The sequence below is a fragment of the Zeugodacus cucurbitae genome, chromosome 5, assembly GCF_028554725.1.
Source record: "Zeugodacus cucurbitae isolate PBARC_wt_2022May chromosome 5, idZeuCucr1.2, whole genome shotgun sequence".
NCBI lineage: Eukaryota > Metazoa > Arthropoda > Insecta > Diptera > Tephritidae > Zeugodacus > Zeugodacus cucurbitae.
Window position 1 is genome coordinate 66,513,174 of NC_071670.1, and position 16,075 is coordinate 66,529,248.

General features: G+C 40.3%; 3 protein-coding genes across 3 annotated transcripts; 1 reads left to right on the plus strand and 2 right to left on the minus strand.

Moving 5' to 3' along the window:
- Positions 1-722: 722 nt before the first annotated feature.
- Positions 723-5,289, minus strand: LOC105211854 (probable ATP-dependent RNA helicase DHX34). Its single transcript, XM_029039969.2, has 12 exons — positions 4,318-5,289; positions 3,885-4,251; positions 3,645-3,793; positions 3,368-3,589; positions 3,117-3,314; positions 2,864-3,058; positions 2,663-2,799; positions 1,843-2,436; positions 1,541-1,773; positions 1,198-1,474; positions 1,001-1,122; positions 723-937 (listed from the first exon to the last, which is right to left on the minus strand). The coding sequence occupies exons 1-12, from the start codon at positions 5,083-5,085 to the stop codon at positions 756-758; spliced, it is 3,444 nt and encodes a 1,147-aa protein (XP_028895802.2). The 5' UTR covers positions 5,086-5,289; the 3' UTR covers positions 723-755.
- Positions 5,290-5,544: 255 nt separating this feature from the next.
- On the plus strand, positions 5,545-12,732 carry LOC105211750 (general transcription factor 3C polypeptide 1). Its single transcript, XM_011183358.3, has 13 exons — positions 5,545-5,841; positions 5,900-6,096; positions 6,166-6,305; positions 6,363-6,572; positions 6,635-6,917; positions 6,999-7,360; positions 7,417-7,510; positions 7,567-10,392; positions 10,472-11,208; positions 11,272-11,425; positions 11,486-11,892; positions 12,150-12,421; positions 12,481-12,732. Exons 1-13 carry the CDS (start codon positions 5,754-5,756, stop codon positions 12,594-12,596), a joined length of 5,886 nt encoding a protein of 1,961 aa, XP_011181660.2. The 5' UTR covers positions 5,545-5,753; the 3' UTR covers positions 12,597-12,732.
- Positions 12,236-15,430, minus strand: LOC105211751 (xaa-Pro aminopeptidase 3). Its single transcript, XM_011183359.3, has 6 exons — positions 15,223-15,430; positions 14,512-14,884; positions 14,183-14,448; positions 13,307-14,114; positions 13,106-13,236; positions 12,236-13,042 (listed from the first exon to the last, which is right to left on the minus strand). The coding sequence occupies exons 2-6, from the start codon at positions 14,567-14,569 to the stop codon at positions 12,752-12,754; spliced, it is 1,554 nt and encodes a 517-aa protein (XP_011181661.2). The 5' UTR covers positions 14,570-14,884; positions 15,223-15,430; the 3' UTR covers positions 12,236-12,751.
- Positions 15,431-16,075: the final 645 nt, after the last annotated feature.

The following is a 16,075-nucleotide window of genomic DNA, read 5'->3' on the forward strand; positions in this document are numbered from 1 at the left end:
AACCATATCTCAGGAACTGCTCGACCGATTTAATTAAAAATCGGTATATAATATTTTTTGACACCGTGATAACACGGATGAAAAATGGGCGAAATCGGTTCACAATCACTCCTACTTCCTATATAACACAATTTTGAATTCCATCTGATTCTTTTACTTTTTAATATGTATGTATATACATTAGGAACCAATGAAGATAGCGGAATTAAACTTTACACAAATACTGTATTTGAGCTGTGACTTGTGGAAACATTGTTGGAATCGGCCGCTAACTTTAACTGAGCGACTAATCTTGGATATAGTGTACCTTTGGTGGTGAAAATTAGTGAAATTGTATCAGGAATTACCACAGCCCTCATATACTTTATTTTCGTTATTCTAATGGGGTCAAATTGTATATTATCTTAAAAAAAGTATATCAATAAATTACGAAAGCATAAAATGTTCGGTTACACATGAACTTAATTAACCTTTCGTTACTTGTTTATTTTTATTTATTATTTTTTTTTTATTGTTTTTATTATTTTTTTTTTAATTGTTTTTATTATTTTTTTTTAATTGTTTTTATTATTTTTTTTTAATTGTTTTTATTATTTTTTTTTAATTGTTTTTATTATTTTTTTTTAATTGTTGTTATTATTTTTTTTTAATTGTTTTTATTATTTTTTTTAATAATTTTAAAAAATTGTTTTATTATTTTTTAATATTTTTTATTTTTTTTTAATTTTTTTTTTTATTTTTATTTATTAATTTTGTTATTTGTTACAATATTTTTTGTGTTTTAAAATATCAATTTTACTCAAATTGCGCAACTCCTTTTGACAAAACTCGCAGATGTATGCGCCACCTTTGCCACCTGAACCCGATGTGCTAGGCCGTGTTGGTGAAACGTGTTGTTCGCTTTTTGTTGTTATAGATGTACTCGGTGCACAACAAGCTGCAAGCATGAAGTTTTGAATATTTTTTATTCACATATGCATATATACCGTTTTTTACTCACTTGTTTTGTGCAGCAACTTCTCAATGGTATCCAATTCCAATTCTGCTTCGCATGTCTTGCAAACCCAAGTGTGTTGGCGCATTTCCGCCTCCATTGCCAGCGTCCACTGCACTTCTTGGAGACTACGTTGGACAGTGGAGAACGTAAAAATTAGTAATGTAAAAGAAAGAAAGATATATCTATCAATTCCAACTCACCAGCCATAAACCACATTTTCCAAAACATTTATGCCGCCCTTCTCTTCGTTATGGCTTATGGGAAAGTCGGCAGCAAACGGATTGACGTTGAATGCCTCGAAATTGCTAAGTTTCTCGTGCGTGTAGAGCGATTTCAAATCGGCGGGCAGCAAACGTTTGATCGTATAGCTCACATTGGCGCTAATGAAATCGATGAGTGACTCCCAGAGTTCGGATTCTTCGTCTTTAGCGCGCTGCTGCTTTTTGGCGCTTTGACTCTCCACATTGTTGACCAAATCTAGCGGGTGTAGAGATATGTTATTGAAAGCAATTTAACTGATTATTAGAAAAAGAGTATGCTTGCCAGTCAGTTTCTGTGACAACAGCTTGGCCCACAGACGGCGCAACTTAATGGCGCGGCAGAGCAGCTCACACCCCGTCTCCGGCACGGGAAACTCAAGGCACAACCACGAATCACACACTATGCGCGTGACGGATGCGTTTGTGTCCACCGAGTAGGAGAATAACAGTAATGTCTGCGCCGCGGGCATGCGTATGCAGTTCATCAGATAGGGTTTCGCGGTCTCCAGCAAATTCCTAAATTTATAAGTTTCACAAAAGTTAAAAAGACCGCAAGACATGTGCGTCTCCAAAGTGAACACTTACTGATAGCACAACACTTGATGCCGTGTACTGAGCAACTGCTTCGGCGTGTAGTAGTTCGGCTTATCCAGTATATCGCTGTCATTTAGCTTGAGCACATCGAAATATTTGGCGAAATACGCGTTCGGATGTATGGATATGAAGGGCTTGAGAAATGTGTGAAAGAATTGCTGACTGCCACTCTTGCAGTAGTTGAACTCATCGGCGATCGCAATTTGCGGATAGAAGCCGCTGACTATGATTAGCTTGAGTAGCAGCACATCGCGCAGTTTGTCGCTTTTGGCGGAGTTCAAGAGCACCTCCAATTTGGCGGCGTCGTGTTGCAGGCGAAAGTCCACGTCACGTATGTCATCGCCAGCCGACGTGTCGTCGTACTCATCGTCGCCGCCACCATAACTGCTGTGTTTGAGTATTTTGCGTTTGCGCGGCTCTTGGTATTTTTGTTGGCGTTTGATCGCCTTCAGCTGGCGCACTTCGCCGTGTCGCCGCGCACGCTCCGAGCTGGTCAGTGGCGCGCTGTCCGCATTTTTGCAGGTCATGTTACAACTTTCGAGTATATTTTGGAATTGATTGCGCAATTTGGTGATCTCGTAGAAGCTATAGGGAAATTGGGTGGTTTGAAGAAATTAAGTTAAAAACTATTCCTACTATATCGTCTACGAAATCGGAACAGAATCAGATTAATATCGGTCCCAAAGGGTCTACTAGCTTTGAAAACAGTTATAATTCTTACATGGAACATAAAGGATCTTATGTACTTTTTCGTGAACCGTTGGGTGCACAAAACAATTATGATTTGAATGTTTTTAATGTTGACACATACCGTTGCTCCTCAATGCCAAGTTTATGACACCATTTTCGCGTATTCTCATTATGCCATTTCAATTGTAACCACTCGTGATAGGAGCGCAACAAAGTGAACACATCACCTTGATCGGACTGCAGGGGCTCACGTTCTTGCTGCAAGGCAGATTAAAATTTTCAAATATATATTTTACACTATTTAAATATGTCAGCCACTAACCTCACACTTGCGATCCGTATAGGCGCGATTTGTAAAGGGATTCTGTACACTCATTGTGGCTGCAAGCGTTAAAATCTTCTCAACATCAGGGAAAACACAACCCATAAGCAGCATTTTGCCGATTGTGATCTCTACCGGTAAATTGGAGAGTGACTTGCCGAGCGGTGTGATCTTTTCGTCCACTGCAAGCGCATTCTATAATATAGAAATATATTGTTTACAGTTTATTCGGAAAAAAATTTGCGAAACTCACATGTTGCTTCAGAGACCAAATGGCCTGCTCAATGCATTCTTCTTCGGGCGATTCAATAAATGGGAATGAACGCACATTTGGTAAGCCCATTGCGATCATTTGTAGGAGTATTGTTTCCAAAGGCACACGGAATATTTCTGGTGTGGGGTAAGCTTCGAAAGTGGCATACTGTTTCTCTGAGAAGAGGCGAAAGCATGTCTGCAAAATACGAAGATGTATACAAAATTAATATTTATATTTTCAACACTTACGCCTGGTCCTGTACGTCCAGCACGTCCCTTACGCTGCTCTGCTGAGGATTTTGAAACCCAAAACTCTTTTAAGCGTTGACCTTTGCACGTGGCATCATAACTCATTTCCTTCACCTTGCCAGAATCGATAACGAAGCGCACTCCATCGACGGTGAGTGACGTTTCTGCAATGTTTGTGGAGACAATGCATTTGCGCATGCCTTCTGGTGCGTAGTCGAACACCTGTTAATGAAACGTGAATACACTCGAATATATAAGAGCTATTTATCAGTCTAACTTTGTCTTGATCGGCTAGCGCCAACCCGCTGTGCAGCGGTAAAATAATCCAATGTGAGTTTTGTTCAGCATATTCCTTGGCTGCATCGCAGACAGTTGTGATTTCGTTTACGCCACTAACAAAGATTAGCACATCACCGCGTTCAGTTGCTGTAAATATATTTTGGTTTTAGTTAACTCAAATTTCAAAACACTCAAACAAAAAACAAAATAACTTATTTAATAATCAATCAGCTCTCACTTGGATATTTTTGATCAATCAAACTCAAAACTTGTATGTACGGCGCTGGATCCAAGCGATTGGTGCTTTTGGCAGTTTTGCTACCACCTGCGCCACCTTTCAGTTCCAGACTTGGTGGTGGCATAAACATCATTTTAATCGGATATAATCTGCCGGGCACCTCTATGAGTGCAGCACCCTCATTTTGAAAGTAATTATGAAATAATTCCACATTTATGGTGGCTGACATAAGTATTAGCTTTAAATCTGGTTTGGCGTGCAGCAAACATTTAGTGACGCCCAACAAGAAATCACCGAAGAGATTACGTTCATGTATCTCGTCCAATATGAGCACATCATATTGCTCCAAATTCACATCCACTGCCAACTGAAAAACAAAAACAAATTTCAAAACATTAAATCTGCAGAATATATTATAAATATGTAAGCTCACTTGTCTTAATAGTAGACCTTCGGTGATGAACAGTATATTCGTATTTTTTGTTTTATTTTTCTCAAATCGTATTTGAAAACCAACTTTGGTGCCATAATCGTCAAGCATTTCGTGTGCAACCCTTTTGGACAGTGAAACACAAGCCAAGCGGCGCGGTTGTGTACATGCTATGCTACGATAACCAAATTCATATAAATACTGTGGTACTTGCGTGGACTTGCCACAACCAGTGTCGCCAGCTATAATCAGTACACGAGTTTTTTCGAGCTCCTCCCGTATTTTTTGTTTGAAATTTGCGATTGGTAATGATTTCTGGGATTTGCGTAATTTTTTGATTTTTGCAAATCTTTCCTTTTGCTTAAAATCGAGATAGATGTGCACAATTTCTCTAAATTGTCGAGCTTTTAGTTTCGTAAATATGCGTTCATCAGTATTGTGACATCCACGGCGAAGTTGTTCGGAGTCACTACCACGTTCCAATTGCAGTGATATGTATTTGAGTTTGTGAAATGGTTCAGACTTATTCAATTCGTTATCTGATAAGGGTTTTCCGAGTATTGGTTGTCCCGCACTGCGCAACATACTTTCATATTTATTTACAAATTTCCAAAAATCGGTCTCATCCTCTACAATAGGAGCAGCGTGTTTATCGTCGCCTTGCAGCAAATGTCTGAAGGAGGATTTGTGGTCGCAAAATGAGAAATTAATTAAATTAGTTTCCTCATCAGCAGTGCTAGATTTCTTCGAATGTTTCGACGATTTGGACATTCTGCTAGAGTTCTAATCCTTTGAAGAATGTTTACCCGTTTTGTACAAATTATTTATAATAAATTGTAATGAAAACACGATTGAAGCGTATATTAATAATAGTGAACGTTGATCGTTAATAAATATTTGTTTATTTAGCAAATTATTTAACTTATTTTCAATAAGCAATATGTATAAAAATTCGAATGTTTATATTTGTAAACAAAACAACAAGAACAGCCGGCATGCCATTGTGAATGAATTAAAATATTCACAAATGTTTAAATGGTTAAATAAATACTTTTTTAAAAAACCACTTTTAACAAGAATAATAAATGGAAATAACAAATTTTAGATAATTAGTGCAGAATTTGTCATTAAATAATATAGCCTTTTTTCTAAACTTTTGTAATCCGCTAAAAATACATTTTTAATTCAATTTTACAGATAGTTTGAAGTTAACTGTAGTAAACATATGTTTAATGTTTCTTATAAACAAAACAATTGCATAGTGAAGAGAATCTAGCATTTTCAGAAACTACAAAAACCAAAACAAGCTATAATTAATTGTTTACCAAAATATACAATGCTAGCTATTGTATATTTCTAAACGCTGAGTTCTCCAAGTCGGTTTTTATCTAGTGTGTGTGGAGAAAATCTAATCACAGTTTCATAAAAGTCAAAAAAATATGGCTCGTCCCATTCGACGTTGTCCGATTTCCCGTGCGATATTAGAAGAAATCGCTTTGGAAGGTTTAGAAGGCATATCATTACCATGTACTGGAATTTTATAAATCAATTTTCGCAAAATACTTCATAATGTTTATTCTTTTAGCACTATGGGCATACTTAAGTATTGATCTGGAAGTAGAACTGCCTTTGACTTCGGATGTGACAAATCGCGTGTGGAATTTCATAAAACAAAACACACATCAGTTAGATTTTTATGAATTACCAACGGAGAGACCAACAGTGCAATGCGAGAGTCGCTTTTCACATTTAGATCCGGATTTCGGTGTACCTATTATGCCGGTTTGTACTGTACCCAACGTTTTTTTTTTCTTCTTCATTTAAAGATAAATATATTAATTGCCCTTATAGGATCCCAGTAAGTTTATGCGTTACAAATATGTGCCAATTGAAGATGGTGAAATACGTGGTTCGTGTGAATTCTACAAGGAGCGCAAGAAAATAGAACCTGCTGAAGTGAACGAATTAAGCGCCGAAGCTGTATTGGAAAAGTGAGCGGCAGCTTTATATGAATTCGAATACGCTCTTAATATAATTATCTGTTATAGGTGGGATAGACGCTTTGTAATAGTGGCCTCACAAGAATTGCGCTTTTGTGTGCTTACACCACGAAATAAGCCCATACCGCGTGACTTAACACTCGTGCAATACTGTTTTTGGGAAGCTGTTGGACGCGCACGTTATAATGGAGAGACAACTTCCGGACCTTATTCGCTATACCAGTTTTGCAAGGACTCATCTGTCATCTTTTATAACAAGTAAATATTTGCAAAAATACATCTTATATGGCGAAGCATATCTCTTGATTACATACTTTTAGACAAAAACTGGTTAATTTTGGTTTGATAACCCAGCAACCATTTCATGAATTTCGTGAGGATCGTCTCGTTTTCACCTCTTTACTAAATTTACCACAGTACGTGCCGGACATACCACGAAATATTGTTAATCTGATTGAGAAAATTTATGAGTTGGTAAAAAAATCGGAACAACAAAACTTACCGTTAACCGAATTGCGCGCCACTGTACCAGTGTTTCAACGTAAATCCACATTTCGACGTCTTGTACTGACTACCTTCTTTCGGCGTATCTTTGAGGTGAAAGTAAGTAAAATGACTATATTCACCACACAATATAATGTAAAATTGAGACATGAAATGTATTTTTTTTATTTAATTTTACAGAAAGTGCTGACCGGCAAGAAAAGCGGTAAAGGAAAAGATCTTAGTGTTCTAGCGATTACCCTGCGCAGCCCAGAAACACCCTTAGAAGCGCTGGTAGAAGAAGTTACTGAGGATGAAAAGGAGACGGGAATTAGTTTTAAAGACGCTTTCACCGATAACAAGCATTCTTTTGTTGATATGCCGCTGAAGGATGAATTCTATCGCGCCGTTGTGCGTCATGGCACGCGGGGTTGCAGTCACACAGAGCTCTCCAATTATCTCAGTGAGTCGCACTGTATAGTGCGGCAGATGGTCAAAGCTATGCAACGTGACGGCCTCATAGTACCGCATATCGTCGATGAGGGCCGACAACGTATACATAAGTACAGTTAAATTAAATATATTTGTGTAACTTATTTGATTAATTTGCGCGCTTTAGATTTGTAGCCTTGGAGGTAATTAATGCTGAGAAATTGTCGAAAGAAAAGGGCGCTGAAAAACCTGTGGAAATGATCAAATTCCACACTTTGGCGGTATGTCAAGCATTATTTTCTTATATATTTCACTGTGTAATTGCGCGCAATTTCAGCCTAAACCACAGTTGGAAGAAACCTTCGCTGTCGACTGTCCACAAGTCAAAGCCACCGTGGAGGAGTATGTACATAAAGACAAGCCATTCCGCGTAACACTCACCAGCCGTCAACAGTCCCGTCGCGATTTTATCATTCAACAGTTAAACGAGCATGCGCTTATGCAGACCGTTGTTTTACGTACGAAATTACAGGAGGTGGAACGGCTGCGTGGTTTCAAAGATGAAATTTGCTTCAAGTCGTTGCGGCGCATGTTCATGGAAATGAAGAAGACCGATAATTTAAAGGCTTACGAGATACGTCTGAAATATCAAGAGCACGTTCGTAATTACCATTACGTCGCGCATCCAGAAATCGATAAAGATCACATGCTGGTAGATAGGGAAGTGAAGCGTTTAAAAAATATGCTCTTAATGACCCGACAGCGTGAGGAGCAAAAGAAACAGAATAAACTGCGTATGTTGCGACAGAGCGCGGCAAAACTTTCGCGTAAGGTGTCCAAAGCAAGCGACAATAAGTCCACCGCGCCGCACACCTCAGCCGAGCAACTGCCGAAACCGCCGAAATTTCTTATATCCCGTTATATGCACGAATTTCTTTTCTATATCGTGGTTGAGCTGAACGAAAACAAGCAGATGCTAGAAATCGACGAGCCTTTGCTGCGCACCTGGAAAGAACGCGAGCCAGCGTTGCAGGTAAACGAGTTTCTGGAAAGTTTACACGCTGGCGTAGAGGTGCAGCATAGTTATTTGTCAGAGCTTAACTGGCGCACCTTCATACCGCCGCTGCCGAAGTATGCCGACAAGCCGGCTGGTTGGGTGAACTTTCTGGACGCCATTGACCGCATGCCACTGTCCATATTCAATAAAATATTTCGCTTCCAACCAAGCGGTGGCAATGTGCTCGATGATTATCTAACACATCCCATACGCCAGCACTATCTCATACGCCAATTGCCGTTGGAGTTGCAAAATCAAATAAATCGCATGTACTTGCAACGCATCTGCACTATGGTGCTGAAGCTCTTGAATCACATGGGTTTAATACAGGTGGGGGAGAGCGTAAATTTCAAAGACACAATGATGATTTGGGTATATCTCAATCGGCGTACGCAAATACTCGATACAACACCCTCGGAGGCGAGTTACGCCAAAGTCAATACGGAGCGCAAATACGAAGAGCTGAATTTCCATTTCGCCACATTCGAGGATATCATCATGTACTGGACGCATGTGCATCGCATTTGTGTTTACACCAAACTCGGCTTGCTAAGCGCCAAGCATAATGAGAAGTCCGAATCTCGTAAGGAATTGACATTTCTACCCGCCGTAAGCTTCGATGATGCACCGCATTACGATAACGGTGAAGTGCCCGGCGATCGCGCTGGTGCGGCCGGTTTCGCGGCGCATCTCTTTGCGCATGCGCTGCGCAGCTGGTCGTGGGTGCTGCGCACCAGCGTGAAACCGGTGCAAACACGCACGGGCCGCATACCGTTATTGCGCAACACGAGTAGCAAACACTTGCGTCTCATGGGTTTGCGCAAGACACGCTTGCATGGCGCGCATGTGAAGCGTCTGCCGCATGCGGTGGCAATAAAACGTAGCGCCAAAAAGAAATCGGCTTCCATGCGCGACGCCGTCGATCGCGATGCGCTGAAGAACATGCGCACACTGCGCGCCAGCTGGGACAAGGACGAGGATGATTTGCTGAAGTTAGCACGCGCTGTCTACATCTACATCGCCGCGCCGGTGCCGGTGCTGGGACTCATGGTGGTCGGCAAGATTTGTCGTGACGTCATCCGACACAACCTAGGCATACGCAACAAGACGACGCAGGCGTGTCATCGCCGCATGCAGTATATCGTGAAGAAAGGCCGGCATATACCAGAGGTCCCCACTTGGGTGCACACGCTGCAAACCAATGTTGAAATTCAGCGCCGTTATGGCGACAATTTTCTGCAAGAACTGAAAACTGTCTACCCGGAGCGTGAAGAGTACTGCGACGCTTTGGCGGTGCATTTCATACAACTTTTGCATTTCCTGCATGAGTTGGTGCACAATTTTAAGGGCAAGGAGTCGATTACCGCTACGCGTCCACGTTTCACGATACCCGACAGCCTCGAAGAGTTCGAGCGTCTGTATGTGAAACGGCTGGCGGCCACGGAAGAGAAGCTTATGAAATACAATGACCCTAGCAATGAACAGGATGCGCTCACAACGCTCGCCATTAATGTGCTGCACAGTTCGCTGTGTTCGGCGCTCGACAAGACCACCTATACGGCACAAGCATTTGAGATTTTCAAGAAATTCTCCGAGGAAATACTGCAACGTGCCTTTAATATAGCGCGCAATGGCGCCTTGATCGTGGCGAATAAACGCAAGAACATCGAAATGTTGCCCAGCCAACTGACGAGCCCGGCTTACTCGCTGTCGGTGCATTACCAGCGGCGCTTATTTTATCTGCGCATACCGTATTTCGTTTACGACTCGCTCTTTGGTTTCTTTGAGAGCGCTTTGGGTATTCTGTTGAAGCCCAAAGAGGAGTTTATGGAGCAGCCAACCACAAGTAAGGCGCCGCCAGTAAACAACATTGTAGAGCTGCGTTCGCCTAATGCCGGACAGCTGTTCTTCATAACCGAGGGTTTGGCGCGCAACTTTTGGAAATGTAACATCAAATTGCCCAGCAATATATTGACTGTTGATGCCGAGCAAAGACAGACGTTGTCTTCAATGGATCGCATACTCGATCACTATCATTGCATTTTCGATAATGCGCCCGAAACAGAATACACGAAGAACTTCGAAAGTGAAGCCAGCGAGAAGCAGGTAAGTTGCTAGTTGCTTCGTTAAAACCGCTATTTACTTCATTAAACCCGTTATTTAATTTCATTTTTTTTACTTAAAGGTCCGCGTTAAGTTCCAACCCGCCAATTTGAGCTATAAAATCACCTACAGCCCCTACGACTTCATATCGAAATTGCCCACGCGGCATCTACACTTCTTCTGCGCACTCGATCACCTCAATCAGGAGGTGGAGATAAATTTCAGTCGCATAATGCATAAGGACGACGAACACGACACACTGAGCATTGAGTGCCCCTTCAACTGTGTGCTCAAGCATGCCAACTACATCAATGCCATCGAGCGGATAGTGCAGGAGAAGCGCAACATTTTGCGCGAGTTGACAGAGATGCCGCCACAGAAATTGCTGAATTTGGCATTGAGTGGCTGCTCCGTTACTGTGGAGTCTTCGAATTTGCTGACGCTTGTGCGCATGCTGGAGTCGTTTTGGCGCGAAAAAGAGACCGCTTATGAGCGCAAGGATCTCGGCCGCGTGTCGGCGAATGTGAAGGTGAACAAGACAATTGATTGGCATCAGTTATGCTGCGAAATACTGCAGTTCAATGTGGCCGAGGAGGACAATGACAAAAACGACGAGTATGAGCCCACGCTCAACAAGGAGGAGCGGCTTGCGCGTGCGCAGGATGTCTTCGTAGTGAATCTGCCCACATTGCAGTTGGAGGCCAACACAACTTTGCGCAACACAACTGAAGACAACGAGCTGCACAATGACATATGCGTTTCCAAGCTTTTGTTGGAGACTGAGCTGGATCGTGAGCATATGTTGAGGAAAATAGTGGAGTGAGTAAATTGACTGTTCGATTCGAGTAAAATTTGTGAATTTGAAGAAATATTATATTTCAGCGAATCGCATTGGAAGTACACCGACAACACCTTCGACGCGCTTAAACCGAAATTGAGTAAGCTCGGCTTTAATGCTATGGAGCAACAGCATGTTGAAGACCTGCTGCGATTTATTGAAGCGCGTAAGCTCGGCGTGCCCGTCACAGAATTGCTGGTAATTAATTTTTATCAAAAAAATCTTGAAATAAATAAAATGCAATTCTTTTTCATTCAGCGTGAATTCCCCTACGCACAATTTCTTTCGCGCGCTTTGCGTCTACTCTCCGAACATTATCTCGTCAAACGTGTTGGTGTTGCCACGCTCATGTATGTGCATAAAACCCACATACGTCCATGGGTCGTGCACACCTTCCATCTCAAAAGGCTGGAGCGTGAAAAGTTGGGACCCGATGGCACGGTGAGTCTGAAACGCGGCGCAAGCGTTGCTGAACCCAGTACAAGCGGTAGTACGGAAGTAGCGGACAGCGATGAGGCTGATGAAGCTAGTGCCAGCAAAAAAGCGAAATTGGCTGAAGATGTCAAGGTCGAAGATCAGCGAGTAAGTAAGCGCGTGCCGAAGCCAGTGAAACGGTTTGAAAGCGCAAGTAAAGAAGGAAAGAACAAGGAAAAGGATAGCAAGAGGTAATATATAGTGACAAATGATATTTTGAATTTTGAGGTTAGGTTAGGTCGAGTCAAAAAATGTTCTTGTTAATTATATTAATAGCTGTAATTAATTTGACGTACTACAAACAAATTTATAGTGCAGCGATGGTAAATGAGAATTTTAATATTGAGGTTAGGTCGAGCCTCGAACAAATTTCTTTTGAATATGTTATATTAAATATTAAATGAATAACAGTAAAATTTGTCGTACTCTAAACATCTTTATATTACAGCGACATCATTGTGATGAAGCCACATCCTTGGATACGTCTGAATGGCACTATTAACCGACGTGTATTGGATCGTTGGTTGGGCTCTATACTCACCGAATGCATTAGTCGTTCGGGTTGCATGATTTTAGATATTTGCGCGAAGTTTCCACATTTGCCACCAGTGGAGATAATGTTTCTACTCGAAATATTGGTTGAATTGAAATGCATACATTTGACCGAAATGAAGCCAGCTCCTGTAAGCCTATTCTCAGCTTATGAGGACGTAGAAGAGCGTAAGTTGCGAATTTTTAATATAATTTTTTTTTAAATAAATAAAAACTAACGCTTCCAGGTATTGTAACGGAGTTCTATGAACCAGAGCACACTTATGTGACGGCGCATGCGGACGCCATGACACGCATGTCCATTTTCATTGGCAAGAAAAAATACAGCACACAATTTTTTTAAACATTTTCGCTAGTTAGTTGTTAATACCCGTTTATTTTAGTTTTTTTTTTAACACTAGAACAAAATAAATTAAGCTGGCTTTACCGCCAAGTCTTTACATTACAACCACAATGTAGAAATTATTATATTTTTTTTTTTACAAATAAATGTGTTTTTTATCGCTTGGCTAAAAATATATTTTCAATTTCTTCACGCTCTTTTACACATTCCGCCGTAAGTAGCTCCACGTTATTGTCAGCGGTGATTAGCACATCGTCCTCAATACGTATACCGATGCCGCGAAACTCTTTCGGCACATCCTTGCGGTCGTGCGCTATATAAATTCCCGGTTCTACGGTGCACACCATGCCCGGCAACATACGCAATGTACGCGGCATCAGGGGTGTATCATGCACATCCATGCCCAGATAGTGGGAGACATGATGTGGACAGAAATTGTAACCGGCCTGCAAAAAAATATTAAAATGTTAAAAACCATATTTTTCATATTTCAAATGCGAATCACTTACACGCGCATAACCGTTATCGTCCGCGATATCCTTGGGCACAATACCGACTTCTTGCAAATACTTGCCCAGCTTGATGCACATTGTATCGAATAGTTCATCCAATGTTTCGCCACCGGGTTTCAACAAGGTAGCTACAAGCACATATATGGTATAAATAATTAACGGTAAATAAGAAGCATTAAATATATTTTTTGCGCTTACTTATCAACTCTTTCTGCAATTGCAACAACACATCGTAGAGGACTTTTTGCGCGGGTGTGAATGTACCATCTATGGGCCATGTGCGTGTGATGTCACTTGTGTAACCGCCATATTCGCAACCAGCATCCATAAGCACCATTTCACCACTTTTGGTCAATTGCGTATTGTTAATGTAGTGTATGGTGGTTGCATTATTTCCACTCGCCACCACCGGCGGATAGGCCAAGTAGCTGGCATTCTTCATACGACACTTATAATCAACTGCAGCGAATAGGTGATGCTCTGAGATGCCCGGCCGCGATTCACTTATAACCTCATTTATTGCTCTTGAAGCGATTTGGCATGTTTTACGCATCAGTTCTTGTTCACAAACCGATTTAAATAGACGCATGCTTTGCACAAATGTAGCGGGTGAGTTGAGCGCTGAAATAGCGCCAGCTACAGTTTGCACATCGCTTGTTATGCTCTGTTGATCTGAAGCGGGTATATCATACCAAATGAGTGGTTTTTCGCTGGCGATATGCTTCTTGAGTATCTCTGAAAATTGTTGCACTGTGTATGCTTCGTCAACGCCGAAAAATTCGGGCGCATTCTCAACACCAGTACGTGAGCCATCCCACATTTCAGCATGCTTATCCTTTGGCCGCATAAATAGCATGGACTTGATGTCTTCCTTATCGTTTATGGACATGACGAGCACAGAGTCGGGTTCCAGACAACCACTCAAGTAATAGAAGTCAGAATTTTGACGAAACACATAGGGAATCTTATCGCTCATATATTTCTTAGATGCGGACGGCACAATTACCTTGAAGTGTGTTGGTTGTAAGCACATAAAAGAGATTTATAACAATTTTACTGTAAATGACATTTTACCAAATTTGATTTTTTCATTTGTTGATCTGCTTTATGGTCTTCAGCGTATTTTTGTATGCCACTCATAAGTCGCATACGACGCTCACGAAATGTTTCCACATTTTGTCCAGTAACAAGCTCACCCTCGTTTATCAGATGTGGATGTGTCACATAAGTGGGTTGTCCAAATGTTTCGGAACGTAGTGTCTGTAAGAAACTCTTGCTCTGTGGTGCAGCAGCCGGTGCATCCGATGAGGACGCTGACGATGACAGAAATGCAATGTGGTCTGGTAGAAGAAGGCATCACATTTATTACAAACAAAACAACTTATTAGAAACAATTCCCTTACCGAATTTCCCGAGCGTTTTGAGTAGGTGAGTTCTTCTCGCATTCTTAAAAATAGACATGTTTTTGATTTGTTTCTATATGTATGTTAGAACTAGAACAAATTTTGATAATTTTCCTAATAAAAAGTTTGTTTAATAAATGATAAAGATACGAGTTTGTCAGAAACGTAATCACTTTGATTACTTGTATTATCAAAAAACTGAAACAGCTGATCACTATTGTGAATGAATTCGACGATGTCTTCAACGTGCTTGTTGTTGTTAACTGATTTATTGTTGTTTTGTTTTTTTATGAGAAACCATTTCCTTTAACACTTTGGAAAACACTGTAGAAGGTGCATCAACAAACGGAACTTATTAATGGATTAGCTGACCCTAAACGGAATATAAAAACGTTATTTGATGAACTTTAATAAAATCTTAGTAAAATCGTATGTTTTTCAAAATCAAACTAATGTTATTATTTAAAGCTGTAATCGGTTGAATACATTAATTCATTCATCATTTATTTGGAAAGAATAAAATTCTTAAAATTAATAGTAAGCTTGCATAAATAAAAGATATGAGGCGCATAAAGTCCCTGAGCATTCACATTCAGTTACTTATAATTGGTTTGTTGAAATATATATTCACACACTGGTATTATATTGACGTACATTTCTTTTTTCCAGCTAATGCGCTTTTCTGCGCAACGATTCCAATAATATGCTTACCTAATAGCAACCCACGGCAGGTTACGAGTATCTTGTGTCACATAATTATTGGAAGCCAATAAATGTAAATCGTTGTAAGTAGGTGGAAATGAGCGCAAATATGGAAATACTCATGTGTATTTAAGACAAATGGTACCTAGTACTGTTATGGTTTATTTTTCATATTGTTATGTTGCTCATGAGAGGCATAATTGTTCCACGCTTCATTGAAGTCCTAACATTGTCCGATGTCCACGTTAAATCAATTATGATTAAATCAAATACAGTGCCTGCCTCTCTAATAAAGTCTCAATTTGCAGATGCATATGCACTTTCTCGTAAGAGATTGACCAGACTCTACTTTTAATGGGATGCTGTCTGACTAGTGTACGCCGTAGTGAAGAGAGTTTCTCTCTTTAAATTGGTTTCTAAGCGAATGGCATTTACAATATTCATTCAGACTATTGAGAAATTCGTTTATGAGTAATTAATAAGAAATTGATTTAAATGCAGCTGTTGACTAGTTTTGTGGTTGAAAGATTATTTTTATGTCGACTCATGTGTTCAGAACAATTTGTGCTCATTCGCTTACAAATATCATGAACTTTGATTTGCTCACTTACATCTCTTAAACAAATGCCAATCACGTACTTGTGTACTTACTTGTAATCACATACAAATGTATGTTTATAATTGTTTTTATTATTGTACTATATCTTTAAATCACATTGAACTATTTAAAAAAACAAACTAACGCTAAGTATCACGGGATATGTACTTGCATACACAAGTTTTGCTAAAGCAAAATAAAACATACTTATAAGAGTTGACTAAAATTTCTTATCTAAATCCTTCAACCACAGTTTGAATTTGA